Here is a 20,313-nt window from a genome sequence, read left to right as displayed (position 1 = left end):
GGCCCTTATCACCACACGCCTGAATTACTCCAACAGCCTGCTGGTTAGGGGGTCAGTCTGCCTCAAGTCTCTCCCCACACCTATACATCCTCCATTCAGCCACCAAAGTGATTTTCCTAAAATGCAGATCTGATCATGTCACTCCGCTACTCAATAAACTCCAGTGGCTCCCTATTGCCTCCAGAAGAAAGTATAAAATGCTTTGCTTGGCATTCAAAGTCATTTATAACATAGCCCTCTCCTACCTTTCCAGTCCTCTTACACCTTACTGCCCAAAACACACTCTTCAATCCAGTGACACTGGCCTCCTTGCCATTCCATGAACAAGACACTTCATCTCTCAGCATTGTCTCTGGCTCTCCCCCATGCCTGGAATGCTCTCCCTCCTCTGCTCCAACTACTGATCTCCCTGGCTTCCCTTAAGTCCCAACTAAAATCTCACCTGCTACAGGAAACCTTCTCCAGCCCATCTAAATTCCAGTTCCTTCTCTGTTCATTACTTTCTATATATCCCGTACATGTTACATGTTGTCTCACCCATTAGATTGCAAGCTCCTTGGCAGCAGAGACTGTCTTTTGCCTTTTTGTATCCCTGGAGCTAAGCACAGTGCCAGGACATAGGTACTCTAAAAAGTTTACTGATTTATTGATACTGAAGAAATAGCAATGTGAAAAAAAGCCAAAGAGATAATGTTGTAATATAAACAATAACTCTGGAATTTCTGAAGTTATTTGCACCCTGCGATAATCACATTAGTACCAAAACCATTTATTTCCTTCCAACTGTCTTCCTGTCACCCTCCCCTTCCTCTCCCCTACCCCTTATTTTTATAGAAGGAATGCCTTCCAGGGCACAAGAGGAGGAGGAGGAGGAGGCGGCAGAAGGGACAGATCACTTTCGAAGTCAACAGTAGAAGTGAGCGATGTGGGATAACTCAAGACCTAGAGAAAACACACCTCTATGAAACATTCCAGAAGCCTTCCCTTCACTTTTAGCCCTAGCCCCAAATCCCTCCGAGACAGGATAGACTGGGGGAGAGGTGCCAGATCCTACCACAGGAGATGAAAGGATTGGGCCAGATGAGCTCTAAGGTTCCTTCCAGTTTTGAATCCTATGATTTCATAACATGGAGGAAAGAACTAAAGTTGGATAAGCCACAACAGCTCAAATACATAAACCTGGCGTTGTCCACTTTACCCTGCCAGTGATCCCGACTTTCCTCTTAGCTCCAAGAAACATGTGAGCATCAAACATCATTTGCTTTTTGTTTTTTAACCAAACTCCACAAAGGAAAAAAAACAAACAAACCAGAGATAGAAAGGTTCGTTAAATTTTATTATCATTATTGAAGGGAACAAGAGATCGTTGTCACCAGCTCACCCCATAAAGCTATGATTCCCCCACTGCCTTTCCCACACCTCACTTAGTAGCTGTGACAATTTCACACACAACTAAGATAAATACAGCAGGTCAAACCTCATGTTGGGTAGACTTCTGCCAAAAGTAGGTGCTAGGTAGGAGTATGGCCCAAAGATGGCTAAAGTAAGAGGGATGGAATTGACAAAGCGGCAGCTTGCTACATGTAAGACCACACATAATCTTTATTCTATTGCTTTGAACAAATCTGGCTCACAGTAAATGAAACCAGAGACAGAAGGTGTTAGGCCAGTGCAGCATGTGCTTTAGGAGGGCTTCAGCAGGAAAGCTGAGGAGAGGCCTGTTACCCACCTCCAAGCTACCTTCTCAGCAGCTCGGTCCCAGTCTCTCCTTTGCTGCTATGCACATATGGACAAACTGGTAACTGGCCCTGTCTCTTCCTGCTTACTTGCTTCACAGCTCTCCCGAAAGACGCCTCATTCTCACTGACCTATTCCCAGTTGTCTCCATCACCGCTGTCAATAATTAGCCAAAATGTTACAGCTGAGCTGGGAGCTAACAATATATCTTCAGATAGTACACACAGGTCCACGTGGAGGACTAGGACTCCTTCAGTTCATAACTAGTCTCCCTTAGCAGCAGAGTCTATAGACCCCCACAAGCCTGAAGGCAATGCTGACAGCACAGGGAAAGAGATGCCAAAACGCCACAGTGAAAATTCATTATATCATAAGGGAAACAGAGTTGGCCACTATGACTGCTTCCTCGAATGAGGAGAAAGGGATCCACTGCTCCATCACTCAGCCCTGCTTCCAACCACCCACTAAAGGTACCAGGGCAACAAAACTGAAGTGGTCAAGTGTACAGAATCCCCATTAATGTCAGGATGCAGGATTCTTTGTCCTTCATGTCCTCGGCCTGTCTATTGAGGGTGCAGAGATAGTAGGTCCTAATCCTTTTTAAAATGAGAGATGCTGCAAATTGTACTCCATGAAACCACAAGTAATCCTGTGGGTGGCAAGAATACAACCTAACCAGTGCTTTAAAGGACCTTGGGGGAAACAATACAGGGGTTGGGGCTGGGGGTGGGGTGAAGGATGTACTTTAAAAGCCCATTTGCGCTACTGCCTTTTTCTCCCATCCTCCCTGAATATGATCACAAATATACTTGAGCTCTTAACTGCATCTTTTCTCCAAACTTCTCAAAGACCCAGCCACCTACAATACTGCAACCCAATCCACCAGCTCCCTCAAAACACCAGCAGACTAATAATCAGGCTTATTCTTCATGGCATGCAAGCAGGAACTAGCCAGTAGCAGAGCGAGGAGGTACCTGAAACAAGGCATAGCATCATGAACAAATATTAAACTAACTTAACTTTGCTACTGGTGAATGAGCCTGGGAGTAGCCAACACTGCAGGGGTGTGTGAATATGATCTCACACCAAGCACTCAGAAGCCGGTCCAGTCTTTATGACATCATAACTTGGCATAACTTGTTATGATGTCATAACTTGGACCCACACTCTCCACTTGGACAGACGGTGGATGTAGGATGCCTTTCCTAGAAAGGTAATGCCCTCCTGGTTTCCCGTTCATGAAGGAAGGAGTGATTGATTGTGCAGTACAAATAGGACATATTTACATCTCCCACCTAAGACCCCCTTAACACCTGCAGAGGTGATACAAAAATTCTGGAGAATTAACCCCTTGCATGTCAAACATAACAGTGCCAAATACTAGTCATTTCTGACCTCAGGAATTGTGGGGAAAAAGTGAGAAGGAAAAAGTAACCAAATGAAAGTGAGACAAAGATAAAAGGGAGGGAGTAGAGAGGAAAATGTCTTGGGAGTGTCTAGCACCAAAACCAGACAGGGAAAAAAACAAACATCCTTAAATAGAAAGCTAGCTGCTCTGTCTACACAGATGGCACAGCTCCTAGAATTTTCTCTTTTCACTGGACTCTCCAGTTAGTCTGGCCTCCAAGTCCTTGAAGACATGTATTTACCTTTATAAAAAAGGTTCTTAATGGAAAAATTCCCCTTCAGTTACAAATGCTCAAAACAAGTTTTCTTAGTGCATAATAATGCAAACACTGGAGGATGCATCTACTTCACATCCTAAGTATCAAAGAGATTTTGTGAAGTTGCCAGCAACTTAACCGTACAAGTCATTTTTTTCCTCTTAAAAAGCCAACATTGTTGTTGTCGGGGTTGGGAGTAGAGTTAGTCCAGAGATGCTCCAGGCTGTAAGGTACCGAGTAGTGTCCAAATGAAGACTCCTCCTGGAGGCAATCTTGTTTCCTAAGGAGCTTTCACTCCTTCTGTCCTTCTGGGAAAGGCAGGAATTGTAGTCTGCTGACCTCAGAGCACAGCTCCAGTTCAGGTATCAGTCGGGTTGACCTCTTTGGAACAGAAGTAGTGCACAACCACTCCATTGGGATATCTGGCAAATGCGCTGCGGGGGGGGAAGAAGAATGGGATGAGACTGAGGCTGGTCCCCAGAAAGGAAGCACCCTCCTTTACTAGGAAAAGCTTCCTGCCTTAAAACCAGCACAGAGGCAGCCCTGATCAGCCTATGAAAATAAAGCTGTCTCCTGAACTACTTAGACTAACAGAGCCGCCATTCATCTGTCTCTGACCAAAACAGAAGCAGAAACTGTGTCTATCCACTTCAGCCTGGCAGGTATAGACCCAGAAAGAATTTAGTGATCTCTTCCAAGGCTGGAAGTACAAGAGAATCCTGGATTCCTCAGAGTTCTCCATGATATCAAACATACTGTATCTACTGTGCACTATCTCCTGTTAACCAACATGTGTTTAAGCATGCAAACGCCAAAAGCAGGCAGGGGGAACACGAAGGCACACATATCAAGGCTGGTTTAGCATGCAGGATTGTCCTGACAAAGTATCTGAAGGCAGATCTTTCTGAGAAATCAGACCTGAAGAGCTCCTGGTCTTCCAGCCCCACTCCCACACAAAGAAAGCCACACAATATTTGCTTTGCAGAGTCATCTATACTGAAGACCTGCAGGAATGGCAGGCTCACTCTCTGCTGAGATAGCTCATTCCATTTGTGGGCAGGACCACTGCAGAGTTTTTCTTTATACTGAGTTGAAATCTGTGTTTCTGGCACTTCTACCCCTAGTCCTGGTTTTGTCCTGCAGGGCTAAGGGGAACCAGTCTAATCCCTTCTCCACTACATCCTCCCTTAAGTCACTGCATCTCCAAGCTAAATAACCCCTGAATTCCTTCAGTTGTTTCTGATAGGCTACGGTTTTCACCACCCAAGACTCAATGTCCCAGATATGACGCTATAATTGTGTTAAATCTCTAAAATCTCAAAAAAGCAGCCAAGTCAGTCACCAGCTAGGTGTTTAATCTCTTTGGATTGCTTAGTATAAGCTTATTTCAAAAGTCAGAATTCAAAATTATAAATCTGTCTTTTCAATAAATGAGCTTGAAAATAGTACACGCATTTACTCCATCTGTTAAGGCCAGAACTAACACAAAGGTGAATTTCAAATGGCTTAAAAGCAGTAGGGTGCATCAGTGGCAACTCTGCCCACCTTTCAAGAAAAACAGAGATCCACCCCTACACATCAGTGGTCCTGAAACTGGTCCCCTCCTCCAAGATTTCCATAAGAAGCAAACTGTTCATTTTTTTTAAATTCCATTTTCTTTTCTTTTAAGGTCCACATCATCTCCTTCCCACTTCCCTCCACTCTCTATTCTCCCAAGTTGAGAAAGCAAGAAAAACAAAACCTGTTACAAACACGTATATATAGTTAAGCAAAATAAATTCCTGCACTGGCCAAGTCTAAAAAAAAAACAATCAGTTTCAGTCGGCCTTCACTTTGGATGAGGGATGAAATACATAAGAAAATCTAGGAAGATTTTTAAAAATCCAGTCCCTGTATCGCTTCATCCCTGATCAAGTCACTTCAGAACCAAGAGTCTGGGCATGGGAGCATTTCAATGCTCGTTCCTGCTTGCTGTCTTCCCTGAGACAATGCCTCCCAGGTACCCACCCAGTCCTGGGTCTGGGTGTGGAGCAAGGCTGCGGCTTGTTAGAGGAGAACCTGAAGAGGCAGAGGCCAGGCCAGGCCTGTCTGGGAGGCTTACCTGTTCCCTATCTTCTTCTTACACACCATGCACAACTTCTCCTCTGTGATGATACACTTCACTTGCTGGTGGAAAATGCGCTCCTCTTGGACCTGGAGAGACACGACCAAAACCCAACTGCATTTGAACCCCATGCAGCTATCCCCACAAGAAAGGAAGGCAGAAAGGTACGTTTACGGCATCCCTGCTCCCTCCCTTTCCCCACCTCGGTTTTCACCAATTTCTTTCACTAAGAGAGCTGGGAACTAAAGGTCAAACTCATCTCTGGATGTGACCTGTGTGTAAAGCACAAGGCTGAAGGCTCTCTGATGTCAGTTCACAGAAAGAGATCAGGACACAGACTCAGGCATAGAATGAAGAAGAGCTCTGGTGTTCCGTACCCTCAGGAACTCCGCCTGAAGAAGGTTTTTGAGGACTTGATTAAAACGTTTCTTTTGAGCGTTTTCCTCCAGGACTTTTTCCAGAAAGATGCGTATCTCATTAATCTGAGTGTTGGCAGGAAGAAGGTTGATGGCCTGAAGGCAGAGGAACACAAACGAGGGATGGTGAGCCGTGCAGAAGAGTGAAGGATGCAGAAACCTTTTCAAATAGATGAACTTGTTTCTCCATCCAGCCCTAATGCTATGCATTCCTTCCCCTCAATTCAAAGAAGGTAAACTGATGAGGGGGAGAGAGAGAGACAGAGACAGAGAGAGCGAGAGTGATCCTGACCTTGGTGGTGTCCAGCTTGCTGTGGTGTAATTCCAAAACCTGCAGAGCAGCCTGGAGATTAGCTTGGGGCTCCAGCAGCTCCATCTTGATTGGCCCCAGGCAGTGAACACTAGGTGGGGACAGATACATCCGAAGCAGGGACAGATACACCTGTTTCACATAAATCCAGTCAAAATATACCACTCGATTGATACTTAGTACTAGTAACCTTCAGAGAATCCCAAAACACCAGCTGAAACGGAGGGATAGTGAAGAGCTCAGTTTTATACTGAGGGAAGTCGAGAGGCAGCAGCTGTCATCTAGCACACGGGAATCACAGGATCATAGAGTTAAAGTTGAGAGGGACCTTAGAAGTCATGGAACCCAACTGCCTAACCTTAAAGATGAAGAAACTAAGGCACAAGAGAGTTTAAGGGATTTCTTGCCAAGGGTCACACAGCTAGTGTGTTAAAAGTCATTAATTTTTATCTCTTTAAAATGTACATGACAAAATGACTAATACGGAAAAGTTTTACATAATTGCACATGTATAACCTATATCTGACCGTTTACCACCTCAGGAAAGGGAGAGAGGAAGGAGAGATAGAATTTGGAACTCACAACTTCAAATACAAATGTTTTTTAAAATGTATATGAAATTAAGTCGGCAATAAAAATTTAAAAAGGAGGAAAAACTAAGTGTAACTCAGTAAAGGTTTTTCCTTTATGCTGTGGTTTGAAAGCTGAGGTCCCAGTCTATGCCAAGGCCTTGATAGGTGACAGCCAGGCCTCAATGGCGACTCAGTACAATGGAGTGGTACCAATTCTAAAACTGAATTGTAGAACATCACTGTACCAAAATGAAAAGCTGAAAAGAGCAACCGCCCAGGAGTTAGGAGGCCCAGGCTCTTATTTTGCTCCAGTAACTGGATGACCTTTGCCATATGCCATTTAACCTCTTTGGCTCTCCTTTCTTCACCAATACAATGAAGAAGGATTAGATTAGATGATCTCTAAAGATTATCTTCAGCTCTAAAATTTTAGGACCCTGATTCTTTTTTGGTTGGTTTTGGTTTTTTTTTGGTTGGGCAATGGCAGTTAAGTGACGTGCCCAGGGTCACACAGCTAGTAAGTGTTTCGTGTCTGAGGCCGGATTTGAAATCAGGTCCTCCTGAATCCAGGGCCCGTGCTCTATCCACTGTGCCACTTAGCCGCCTCTATGATCCTGATTCTTAAAAAAAGCATATACCTAAATCTAGAGCATCACAGGAAGTAGGATAAATCAAGTCAACAAACATTTATTAAGCACCTACTATGTACCAAACACTGCTAATCGCTGGGGATATAAAGAAAAATGGTGGCAGACAAGTGACTCATTTTTAACCATTCTTGGTTATAATGTTTGATCCACTTACTGATCAATCACAGGTATCAAAATCACACAAACACACTGACCCACAGTATCTTAGCAATTCACTCCAATCAGAGTAACCTACAACAACCCCTTGAAGAGGGTGGGGTAGGTTGTGAGCAGTCAGACACATATGACCACATCAAATAATTACAACACAGCTAGGATTGGGGTTACTACTCACATCTTTGTTGCCATCTTTGTTTCGGTCATAGTGTTTATGGCAGTACCTGGAAGTGAAACATGGTGAGTCAGAAATGGGATAAGGCCAGACAAAGTTTAATGGACTAAGGTAATTTCCATTCATGTAACAGCTTTATGATCTATTAGAGATCTTATTAGAATTGACAGCCAACACAGCAAACAATTTTCACTCTGCTGGGTAGTCGATGAAGGCAGTTGGCGTTCCTGTGATAGAATGCTTCCAGGTATCCTTTTGGTCTCTTCTGATTCTAACCATAACATACACCCAAATCTAGAAATTCACAGAAAGTAGGATTAGGATCAGAGAAGTCACTTACTCTTCAGCCATCTTTGTATCCTTCAGAATGTGGACATAAATGAAGAGGGCTTGTTCATGTTTCCCCATTCGCCCCAAAAGGAGAGCTCTTTCCTCTAGAAGACCTACAAGAAAATTTTTAAAAAATTTAACCCCATGCCATATCAACCAAACTACCAAAAAATTATTTTATAGAGCTAGAAAAAATAACAAAATTCATCTGGAAGAACAAAAAGTCCAGAATATCAAGGGAATTAATGAAAAGAAATGCAAAGGAAAGTAGCCTATCTGTACCCAGATCTTAAATAAAGATCTTAAATCTTATAAAGCAGCAATCATTAAAACTACTTGGTACTAAGAAATGGAGTGGTGGATCAGTGGAATAGGTTAGATATGCAAGACATAATAGTCAATAACTATAGTATTCTACTATTTAATAAATCCAAAGACCCTAGCTTCTGGGTTAAAAAAATCATGATTTAGCAAAAACTGCTGGGAAAACTAGAAAAAGACATGGCAGAAACTGGGCATAGACCAACATCTTATACCCTATACCACGATAAAGTCAAAATGGGTACATGATTTAGATATAAAGACTGATACTATATGCAAACTAGAAGAGCAAGGAATGGTTTACCTTTCAGATCTTCGGAGAAGGGAAGAATGTATGACCAAACAAGAGACAGAGAACATTATGAAATGCAAAATGGATAATTTTGATTACATGAAATTGAAAAGTTTTTGCACAAATAAAGCCAGTGCATCCAAGATTAGGAGGGAAGCAGAAAAACAGAAAATAATTTTTACAGCCAGTGTCTCTGATAAAGGCCTCACCTCAAAAATACATAAAGAACTGAGTCAAATTTATAAGAATACAAGTCATTCTCCAATTGATAAATGGTCAAAGGATATGAACAGGCAGTTTTCAGAGGAAGAAACTAAAGCTATCTATAGTCATATGAAAAAATAGTCTAAATCACTATTGATTAGAGAAATGCAAATCAAAATAACTCTGAGGTACCACATCACATCTATTAGATTGGCTAATATGACAAAACAGGAAAATGATAAATGTTGGAGAAGATGTGGGAAAATTAGAATACTAATGCATTGTTGGTGGAGTTGTAAACTGATCCAATCATTTTGGAGAGCAATTTGGAACTATGCCCACAGGGCTATAAAAATGTGCATACCCTCTGACCCAGCAATAGCACTTCTAGGTCTGTATCTCAAAGAGATCATACAAATGAGAAAAGGACCTACACGTACAAAAATATTTATAGAAGCTCTTTCTGTAGTGGCAAAGAATTAGAAATTGAAGGGATGCCCATCAATTGGAGAATAGGCTGAACAAGTTATGGCATATGAATGCAAAGGAATACTATTGTGCTATAAGAAATGATGAGCAGGCAGACTTCAGAAAAACCAGGAAAGACTTGTATGGACTGATGCTGAGTGAAGTGAGCAGAAACAGGAGAACGCTGTACACAGTAACAGCCACATTGTGCAATGACTAACTTTGATAGACTTAGCTCTTCTCAGCAATGCAAGGATCTAAGACATCTCCAAAAGTCTCATAATGGAAAATGCTATCCACATCCAGAGAAAGAACTATGGAGTTTGAATGCAGATCGAAGCATACTCTTTGCTCCTTTTTTTTCTTCTGTTTTGTTTTGTTTCTTCTTTCTTGTGGTTCCTCCCATTAGTTTTAATTGTTCTTTACATCATGACTAATGGGAAAATACACTTAACATGAATGTATATGTAGAGCCTATATCAGACTGGGGGGGGTGGAATAAGTGGGAGGAGGAGAAAATTTAAAACTCAAAAGCTCATGGAAATGAATGCTGAAAACTAAAAATAAACAAGTTATAAAAAAAAATTAACCCCTACTGCAAGTTAGCTCAAAGGAACTAAACTGCAAGAGGAATGGCAGAGCATGGGACTAGAATAAGAGAAGAGATAATATTTCTACTATTAAAGATTTCTCCCCAAGGAGTTAATAACTAGAAACACTCAAAATATGGGCAATCACAGGACTAACCTATACCCTAATAAAGACAATTCACAATTTTTTCCAGGAAATCATGTCAATCACTGAGCTTATGGTTCTATTGAATTAGAAAAGAATAAGCGTGGCCACAAACACATGCAATGAAACAAGTTTAAACTTGGCTGGTGATAAATGTGTGAGCACACACCCAGAGAGAGAAGGGAACAGTCTTAGCCACAATGTGGTTACTCCATAGGGAACAAATGAGAGCACAGATACCCAAACAAATGGACTGACTGCATGTTTTGTTCACCAAGCTGGTGTGAGTTTCATTTCAACTTAATTCAACAAGCATTTACTAAGAGACTACTATGTGGCAAATATTGGGGGTACAAAGACAAAACAAAATGTTCCCTGCCTTTGAGGCATTTACATTTTAGGTACAAAATAAAAACAAAGTAATTTGGGGGCGGGGAGAGGCCCAGAGTGGGGAAGGGTATTAACAATAGGACAGATGGAAAAAGCCTCATGCAGGAGGTGGCACCTGAGATGAGCCTAGAAAGGAGGTGAGAGTATGATTCCAGGGAACAGAGGTGAGAAAGGAAAGTATTCTCCTCTCTCACTGGTCAAAGATGTGGAGGTGGGAGGCAGAATGTCACATACAGGTAACAGCAAGTAGGGCAGCCATGAATGGAACAGAGAGTATGTGAGGAACAGCTGGAGGACATTGGCTCAAAAAGTCAGGGTAGAGACAAACTGTGAAGGGCTTTAGATGCAAAGCAAAGGAGTTTGTATTTTGTCCTGGAAGGTAACAGAGTCCTTGGAGCTTACTGAGCAGGGTGGTGGTAGTGGTGGTTGTTCAGTCGTGTCTGACTCATCATGACCCCATTTGGGGTTTTCTCGGAAAAGAAACTAGAGTGATTTGCCATTTCTTTCTCCAGCTCACTTGACAGATGAGCAAACCGAGGCAAACAGAGTTAGATGATTTGCCCAGGGTCACACAGCTAGTAAGCGTCTGTGGCTGGATTCGAACTCAGGTTTTTCTGACTCCAGACCCAGCATTCTTTCCACTGTGCCACCTAGCTGCCCACTAAGCAGGGCAGTGATAAGGTAATATCTATCCTTTAGAGATCTCAATGTGGAGCAGGGTTTCGAGGAATACAGAAGGGAAGCAGGAAGTCCAGTGTGGAGGCCATTATATGAATCTAAGTGAAAGGGGAGAATGGCCTGAAAAAGAGTGAGGACCATGTGCATTAGGGGGAAAAAAATGGGGATGGATGCAGCAGATTTTGTAGAGGTAGAATTGACAAAACTTGGAAACTGACTGAACACTGGGGGTGACAGAGAGTGAAGACTCCAAGGTTGTAACCTCAGTGACTGAGAATAATGGTGGTGTTCATACTAACCTCAGGCAAATTATGAATAGGGGAGGTCTGGGGAGGAAAGAGCATGTTTTAGACCAGCAGAGTCTGAGATGCCTATTGGAAACTGAAGCACAGTGTCCTGCCAACAGCTGGTGATGCAGGACATAAAAGACGGCCCAGCAAAGGACAGTATTCAGACAGGTAAGAGGAGAACCGGAGGAGAACGGTATCACAAAAGGCAACGAAGACCATGTCTGGGAAGAGGGAGTGATCATGTCTGAAGCTGCATAGAGGTCAAGGATCAGGACTGAAGATTGGATTTAGTAATTAAGAGACTGGTGGTAACCTTGGTGAGAACAGTTTCAGTTTAGCATCTGAGAAGTTAGTATGAGGTGAGGAAATGGAGGTAATCGGTGTAAATGGCTTTTTCTAGAAATCTGACCATGAAATGAAAGAGAGATAAAGAATTACAGTTCGAGGAGAAGGAACAGTCACATTGTTTTTAAGAATGGGGGGTGGTAATCTGGGCATATTTGTAGGCAGCAGAGAAAGAGCCAGTGGATAAAGAGGGATGGAAGATTAGAAAAAAAGAGGGCACAGAGAGATAAACTCCCAGAGCAGACAGGGGGAACAGGATCAAAGGGCACAAGTATTCTAAAAGGGTTTGCCGTGGCAAGAAGGACCCCTTTTTTCTTTTTTTCCCAATACCCTATGGCAAAGGGAGAGAGAACAAAGGATAGTGTTAAGGGAATCTGAGGCAAAGAACTGAAAAGAAAAGGGAGCTCATGTTAGAAAGAAGAGAGAGGAAGGGTGGTATGGTAGAATGGTAGCTAAAGGAAATAGGTTTCAATACATATTTGCTGACTAAATGAACTGGATGATACTACTACTTAATTACTATTTAAATACTTAGTTACCAATACTGATTACATAAGAAAAGCTTCCTCAAAGGGTTGTTATGAGGATCAACACAGAACAACAGAAATAAAAGTGATCTCTAAACCCTAAGGCCTTCCTGAAAACTGCAGTAGGTTGTGGCCTCCAGTTAGACACTCACCATCAAAAGGGAAGTCACAGATGAGCTGACTTGGATCATAGCAGTTAGAGATCTCCAGGAACATGAGGAGCTTCCGCCGGTATTCTCCCAGCTCGCCCTCTTCATCACCAGCAGGGACTGGAGTTTTATCTATGGGAAAACCAGGCTCAGTGCAAGAGAAAGTCCACAAGAGGTAACGTCATAATCCCGAGGAATAAAAAGAACAACATCACACTCAGAATGAACTACTTAAACAGCAGTCTGTACATACCACAGAAATACAAGACAGCAGCATGTCTTGCTTACCAGGTGAAAGGCCTGGCAACAAGACTGGTTTCTTCCCAACACTGCATTTATCTGTAGGCTGGCTCTAGGACTTCATCCTCTCCTTGGGGGTGGCTCTCAGAGATAGGGAGTAATTTATGTAGGCCCCCTTGCAGTTCCTACTCTGACTTCCAGCACTAGTTAACTCAGGCGCACTGCCTCCTCCAAAAGTTTTCTTCCCACACAATGATTTGCTTTTACAAAGTTCAAGTGTAAGGTTTTGTGTTACGTGCCACTACCCCATGCTCCATATTGACAAGTTCTATGCTCTCTCCAAGCCCATGAGAAAGCTAGGTTTTTAAGGTCATCTGTACCTGTAGGGAAGGAGCTGAGGTATTCCTTCATCAGGCCTTGGACCTTCTCACAGTACAGCTGGATAAGGCAGTTGTGGAACTCAGAACCCGTCTCTTCCCAGGTATGGATGATATGTTCCTATGAAAAACAGGTTAGGCCTGTATTTTCTATTTCAGTTGTGTCCAACTTTTCGTGACCTCATTGGGGGTTTTCTTGGCAAAGATACTGGTTTGCCATTTCCTTCTCCAGCTCATTTTACAGATGAGAAAACTGAGACAAACAGGATTAAGTGACTTTCCCAGGGTCACACAGCTAGTAAGTGTCTGAGGCCAAATTTGAACTCAAGAAGATGAATCTTCCTGACTCCAAGTCTGGCACTCTACCTGCTATGCCACCTATCTGCCCTTACACAGATAATTTCACTCAGACACCTCTGCAAAGTCTTACCCCTTGTCAAGCTTAATCAAGCTACAACTCTATGTAGCAGTTCTTTATAACTTTCACTGTTAATTCTTTTGAGTTTCAGGAATGAATTGGCTGATTACCAGTCTTTTTAAATTTTAACCCATGAATTCACCTAGTTAATCCCAACAATCCCACCCTGTCCAAGGTATTTTCTTTTAGACATTTAAAATCTATCAAGTTGGACCAATGTAGCACTGGAATTTCCATTAAGTCTTTCTCTTTCACCAATCACAGCTTGCCATAAATGTATGAAGTGTCATAAAATGTATGATGTGCCAAAATATCTACTCTGGGCACCAAATATGGTTTGCCAGAGTGTCTCTTTCAAAGGATACTGAAGTAAACCTCTCATCTTACAATTCTACACATTCTTTTTTTAAATTCAATTTTATTTTCACAAAGATCTACCTTCTCTCCCCCATACCCTTCCAACAATTCACTCCAACCACTGATAAAGCAAGAAAAACAAAGCCCCTATTATAAACATGCACCATTAAGCAAAACAAATTCCCTCACTGACCATGTCCAAAAACAATATGCCTCAGTCTTCACTCTAAGTCCATCACTTCTCTATCAGAAGGTGTCTACCCATTCTTAAAGGGCACAGATGCCCATCTCACATGCTCCATGACCTGAACACCTATGCTCCAGGATGGCTTAGTGGTGAATTTTATTAAATGGACTAGAAAAAAACAGCATCTTACCAAATAGGGAATAGCTAGGCCCTTAAAGTTTTCTATTAAGAAGTTCAGCACACGGTCCCGTGGTAGAGCCTCCACCTCAGGGAGATCTTCAGTAAATATCTGTCAGAACAAAATATGTTTCCATCAGCAGAACCACAGCTGGACACCCCAACCTGAGAGCTCAGGAAGATGCCAAGCACATAGGCAGGTGAAGGAATCACAGAATGTTAGATGCAGGTAGGAGGAGAGCCTACCTGCCAGCTTAGAAGTCATCAACCTCAACCCCCTCATTTTTACAGAGAAAATTGAGACCCAAAGAGTTACCCAATGTCACACAGTTGGTATAACAGAACCAGGAACTGAACTCCAAATCTTGACTCCCAATCAATCCTGATGATCTTTTTCCACTACACCATGTGTGCTGTTGTCCTTAACTGCTCTATACAATGACTTAAACCCCCAATGACCTACCACAATACCAAATGGAGTCCCGAAAGAATAATCTGTCACTGGAATATAGAAATTTAAAATTAACTCCACCATTATCCAAGTCAGCTCACTGACTCCACAGATGGGTACAGTAAAAGGCTTCAATGTATACAGGCCAGTTAATAAGCATAATTTGAGGGGTAGAGCCAAGATGGTGGAGTAAAGGCAGGAACTCACCTGAGCTCTCCCCCAAACTCCTCCAAATACCTTTAAAAAATGACTCTAAACAAATTCGAGAGCAGGAGAATCCACAAAAAGATGGAGTGAAACAAATTTCCAGCCTAAGACAACTTAGAAGGTCAGCAGGAAAGGTCTGTTGCACCAGGGTGAGAGAAGAGCACAGTCCAGCTCAGGCTGCACCAGCGCAGACCTGGCCCCAGCAAACCTGGAGCAGGCCTCAGGGGAACTGAGTTACTGGCAGCAGCAGTTTCCAGACCTCTTAGCCCGCAGACACCAAAGACAATTTAGAAGGTCAGCAAGAAAGGTTGGGTGCACCTGGGAGAGAGTAGAGCACAGTCCAGCACAGGTGGCATCAGCACAGGCCACACCAGCACAACCTTGGCCTCAGCAAACAGAGCAGGCCTTAGGAATGACTGAATCTGCAATGGCAGCAGCAGCGGCTGCTTCTGGAGCTCTCAGCCCACAGACTGGGGGTCAAACAACTGGTCAGAAGGAGATTACAGGGGTCTTTTTGCTAGCACTGAGGCAGGATTCTGTTGCTTTGTCCATCCTTGGATCCAGGTCACGGTCCTGGGTGGCAGTCCCAAGGCAAGGAGGAATACTAGCATAGCAGAACTTGCAGGCAGAAGTGAGGAGAGTATGGGGGAGGGGGTAGGAGTGGGGACTCCCCTCACAGTTTCAGGACAGAAAAAAGTGCTTATGGTCAATCACAGACCATGAGAAGAATAAACAGCTCTTCTTAAATCATACCACCTTGGAAGAATTGAAAACTTACAGGTCCATAGAAGTATCTCTGAAAACAGCTGCACAAAATCCCTGAACCTTGGGACAGTGCACCCTCCACTCTGGAAGCAGAGCCCTACTTTAACAAACAGTTAAAAGTCAAGTAATAAGCTGGCAAAATGAGCAAACAATGAAAAAAAACTCTGACTACAGAAAGTTATTATGGTGACAAGAAAGATCAAAACACACTCATAAGAAGATAACACAGTCAAAGCTCCTACATCCAAAGCCTCCAAGAAAAATATGAATTGATCTCAGGCCATGGAAGAGCTCAAAAAGGATTTTGAAAATCAAGTTAAGAGAGGTAGAGGAAAAACTGGGAAGAGAAATGAAAGTGATACAAGAAAGTCATGAAAAACAAGTCAACAACTTGATAAAGGAGACACAAAAAAATAGTGAAGAAAATAACACTTAAAAAACAGACTAAGCTAAATGGTAAAAGAGGTCCAAAAAGCCAATGAAGAGAATGACTTACAAAGCAGAACTGGCCAAATGGAAAAGGAGGTCCAAAAGCCCACTGAAGAAAACAATTCCTTAAAAATTAGAATGGAGCAAATGGAAGCTAATGACTTTATGAGAAATCAAGAAACAATAAAAGAATGAAAGAATAGAAGACAATGTGAAATATCTCACTGGAAAAACAACTGACTAGAAAATAGATCCAGGAGAGATAATTTTAAAATTATTGGACTACCTAAAAGCCATGATTAAAAAAAAAAAGCCTATACATCATCTTTCAAGAATTATCAAGGAAAACTGCCCTGAGATTCTAGAACCAGAGGGTAAAATAGAAAAGGAAATAATCCACCAATCACCTCCTGAAAGAGATCTCAAAATGAAAACTGCCAGGAATATTATAGCCAAATTCCAGAATTCCCAGGTCAAGGAGAAAATACCGCAAGCAATCAGAAAGAAACAATTCAAGTATGGTGGAGCTACAGTCAGGATAACACAAGATTTAGCAGCTTCTACATTAAAGGATCGGAGGGCTTGGAATATGATATTCTGGAGGGCAAAAGAGCTAGGATTACAACCAAGAATCACCAACCCAGCAAAACTGAGTATAATCCTTCAGGAGAAATAAAACGGACATTCAATGAGATAAAGGACTTTCAAGCATTCTTGATGAAAAGACCAGAGTATTAGGGTAGTTAGAAGGAGTATATACAGACAGAGGGCACAGATGTGCCCCGTGAAGGGATGATATCTAAAAAATAAAATTAAGGATTGAGAGAAAAATGTATTGGGAGAAAGAGAAAGGGACAGGTAGCATGGGGTAAATAACCTCACATAAAAGAGGCAAGAAAAAGTTCTTACAGTGGAGGGGAAGAGGGAAGAGGTGAGGGGGAGTGAGTCAACTTAACTCTCATCAGAATTGGCTCAAAGAAGGAATAACATACACACACAGTTGGGTATAGAAATCTATCTTACCCTACAGGAAAGTAGGAGGGGAAGGGGATTAAGAGAAGAGGGGGTGGGGTAGGGTGGGAGAGGAATGATAGAAGAGAGCAGATTGGGGGAGAGAGTAGTCAGAAGCAAAACACTTTTGAGGAGGGACAAGGTGAAAGGAGAGAGAGAATAGAATAAACAGGGGAGGAGAGAAATACAGTTCTCATGGTTTTTCCCTTTTGTTCTGATTCTTTCTTCACAACATAACTAATGTGGAAATAAGTCTAATAGGATTGAACATGTACAGCCTATATCAGATTGCATGCCTCCTTTGGGAGAGGGGAGGGAAGGGAGGGAGAAAAAAATTGGAAACTCAAAATCTTATAAAAGTGAATGTTGAAAACTATCTTTACATGTAATTAGAAAAAAATAAAATACTACAAAAAATTAATTATAAAAAATAAGCATAATTTGAGAATTGTAACCTAATCCATGCAAAGCCTAAGTTAAATAGTAAAAAAAATAAACACTTCTGATAACCATCTTTCTCAATTTATAGTTCAAGGACTTCCCACAAAGCAAACAAGCAAAGAACACAGCTTTCTGCCAGAGATAACCCCAAGGAATATGAGTAAGCTTTATGAAGGAGGGTCACAACTTTTCCCCTCACCCAATGTTTAACAGAAGACCATGACCCTTTTATGACTCCCATGTCAATCAACCAACCAACTAACCAACAAGCATTTACTAAGTGCTGATTATATGTCAAGCACTGTGCCTTGTGCTGTGGATGCAGGGACAAAAACAGTCCCTGACCTCAAGGAGCTTACATTCTCTTGCCAGTATACATATAAGTGCATACATACAAGCACCTACAAAATACAAAACGTAATTAAGCATAGATGATGGTGACAGTTCTGTTATAGGAATAGGACATGACAAGAGAGTCCAGATAAAATTGGATGGAATTAAGGATACTTACTTTCAGCCCATCTTCTGGGAAGTCTCTCAGCACCCAGATAGAGTAGGAGAACACCAAATGCAAATTCTCTGTGCCTAGAATAAGAAACAGAAAGTTTCATAAGAAGTTGCGGTATCACAGCCCAGATGTGCCAAAATGCTAGTTGTGCCTTGTTCTGAAAGCAAAAAAGATAAAGTGGCCCTAATACCAGCTCCCTGCATACACCTTGTGTACCAGCTGCAAGTCCCACAAGGGAGCAAACACCAGCACTGTCCTGCCAGAGGCCACAAGTCAAGTGCTCCCAGAGGAGAGAAACAAGACTGCCAAGAGTCAGACACCAACTAAAATAAGGTACCTTTCAACAAGATGACCCCTTGTTCCTCTCTTGAATCTTGCTGCCCCAAAGGGGATGCTTACCCAGATGCTGAAGATACTGCACTGTCCTCTCATGGCCTTTCAGGGGGGAATTAGCTTTCTTAGACTGGTCCACCAGTACCTGCAGAGCTTGTGAGAAACGCCCAAAATGCTGTTATGAGCCAGTCCCACTCCTCAGAGAGTAGGCTACTTATCGCACCCACACCATCCAGCCTACAGTCCCCAAGAGGCCCTGGCAGACAAATACTGAGAATCTGTTGGCATCACCTTTCTCATGAAGCCCCTTCTTCTCGTAAAGGATGATCAGCTCACTGTACTTATGAGCCTTCTTCAACACGTGCTCACTTTCTTCAATGTGGCAATGATTGTTCTCCAGACGCAGCAATGGAGCCACCAGGGCCATGTTGGTCTACAGAAGGAGTGCAACATAGAATCAGATTTTCTCCCTGAGGATCTTTCCCACTCCCTCCCTGTTCCCTAGGCCCATGCAGCATTGGGCCTGTACTGGAGTACTGCACAAATGAAAAAAGCTTGTGACACAGCTTAAGATCCAGAGGATATCAGCCTTAGGGGCAAAGGCCTAATGTTGTCTTATCAAGGCAAGCAAGCCCACACAGCTGAAGCAGCAAGATGCCATGAGGAAGGGAAAGGAGGTGGTATGTGCCAGGCAAGTCACTGCTACCAACCCCCTTCTGACCATAATGGAGATAAAAGCCCAGGACTCTAAGCCCATGAGCCCTGAGTATACTAGTGGCCCCCACCCCCAGACCACCAGTCTTGCTTCTGGCCTGGCCCCAAAAGCCATTACTGAGGGGAGAATGGACCCACCATTCTTTTTTTTTATGCAGTTGGAGTTAAGTGACTTGCCCAGGGTCACACAGCTAGTACATGTCAAGTGTTTGGTCTGAGGCCGAATTTGAACTCAGGTCCTCCTGACTTCAGGGCCGGTGCTCTGTCCACTGCGCCACCTAGCTGCCCCTGGACCCACCATTCTTGCCACAACCAACACTAACCACTGACCAACTGCTGTTGACAGGCAGGTGAGTCCAACAGCCCTTGGGACAGCACTGCCTGCCAGACCACAGCACTCCTTCCAGCCCAGCTTCCACTGCCATCCCCCAGGGGAGCAACCTTTGCTTACAAGGTGCCAGCCATCCTTACCACCAATGATACCAACCACTGACCAACCGCTGCTGCCAAGCAGGTAAACTTAAAAGCCCCAGGAACAGCAACATCCTCCAGACCACTAGCTCTATTTCCATCCTAGCTCTCAAAGCCATCATTCAAGGGGATGATCGCTATGGAGAAGGGGCCAACCATTCCCACCAGCTGCCCCCCATGGGGCCATAAGCCAGCCTTACTGAGGCAGCAAGGCACCCTAAAGGAGAGTGTTTTTCAAACAGTAAGCACTTAATCAATGCTTTTTTCTTCATTTACTAACCCCTCTAGTTTTAACTTTTAGGGGAAAAAATGTCTTCATGAGCTACCCTCTTCCTTACTTAAGGCTTTGCTAGAGCTGAAAAAAAACGAGCTTCTTTAGGGCCTCAGATAGAAAGCTTGTTGTATCTACCAAATGCCTGGGTCATCAGAAGCATGACAAACACTAGGACAATTGTTCCACTTCTCTGCCCAGGATGATTTTGACTCATTAGCACCAGATGCCAGATGGCTTCCCTACCAGTCTGGGGCACTGCCACTCACCTGGAGGTAGCACTTCAGCAGCGTCGTATCTATGATCTGCAGGAGTTTCTTCTTGGACTTGATCGTGGGGGTGCCTTCCATGAGGGGGGAGGTGCTTGACTGATGATCAGAGTCATTGAGCTTCTTCACCAGCTGGTTTCTTTTCTGAAAAGGTGACGAATAAGGCACACAAAA

The 20,313-nt window shown here is 43.0% G+C and overlaps 1 protein-coding gene across 3 annotated transcripts in view; it reads right to left on the bottom strand.

The window, feature by feature from the left end:
- Positions 1-1,317: 1,317 nt before the first annotated feature.
- The window catches only part of VPS39 (VPS39, HOPS complex subunit), a 61,036-nt gene continuing 42,040 nt past the window's right edge, over positions 1,318-20,313 (bottom strand). For all 3 annotated transcript variants that reach the window (XM_027869932.1, XM_027869934.1, XM_027869935.1), the window contains 13 exons: positions 20,140-20,283; positions 18,706-18,847; positions 18,481-18,567; positions 18,085-18,158; positions 14,283-14,381; positions 13,134-13,251; positions 12,517-12,645; positions 8,125-8,227; positions 7,788-7,833; positions 6,214-6,363; positions 5,883-6,017; positions 5,503-5,594; positions 1,318-3,835 (listed from right to left, as the gene is read on the bottom strand). In XM_027869932.1, coding sequence (XP_027725733.1) covers positions 3,760-3,835; positions 5,503-5,594; positions 5,883-6,017; positions 6,214-6,363; positions 7,788-7,833; positions 8,125-8,227; positions 12,517-12,645; positions 13,134-13,251; positions 14,283-14,381; positions 18,085-18,158; positions 18,481-18,567; positions 18,706-18,847; positions 20,140-20,283 — 1,395 coding nt within the window. In that variant the 3' untranslated portion in view covers positions 1,318-3,759. The remainder of the gene's footprint in view (positions 3,836-5,502; positions 5,595-5,882; positions 6,018-6,213; positions 6,364-7,787; positions 7,834-8,124; positions 8,228-12,516; positions 12,646-13,133; positions 13,252-14,282; positions 14,382-18,084; positions 18,159-18,480; positions 18,568-18,705; positions 18,848-20,139; positions 20,284-20,313) is intronic.

Source organism: Vombatus ursinus, unplaced genomic scaffold (assembly GCF_900497805.2).
Source record: "Vombatus ursinus unplaced genomic scaffold, bare-nosed wombat genome assembly UNPS02014794.1, whole genome shotgun sequence".
NCBI classification, from domain to species: Eukaryota; Metazoa; Chordata; class Mammalia; order Diprotodontia; family Vombatidae; genus Vombatus; species Vombatus ursinus.
This window is presented reverse-complemented; position numbering and strand designations above follow the sequence as displayed.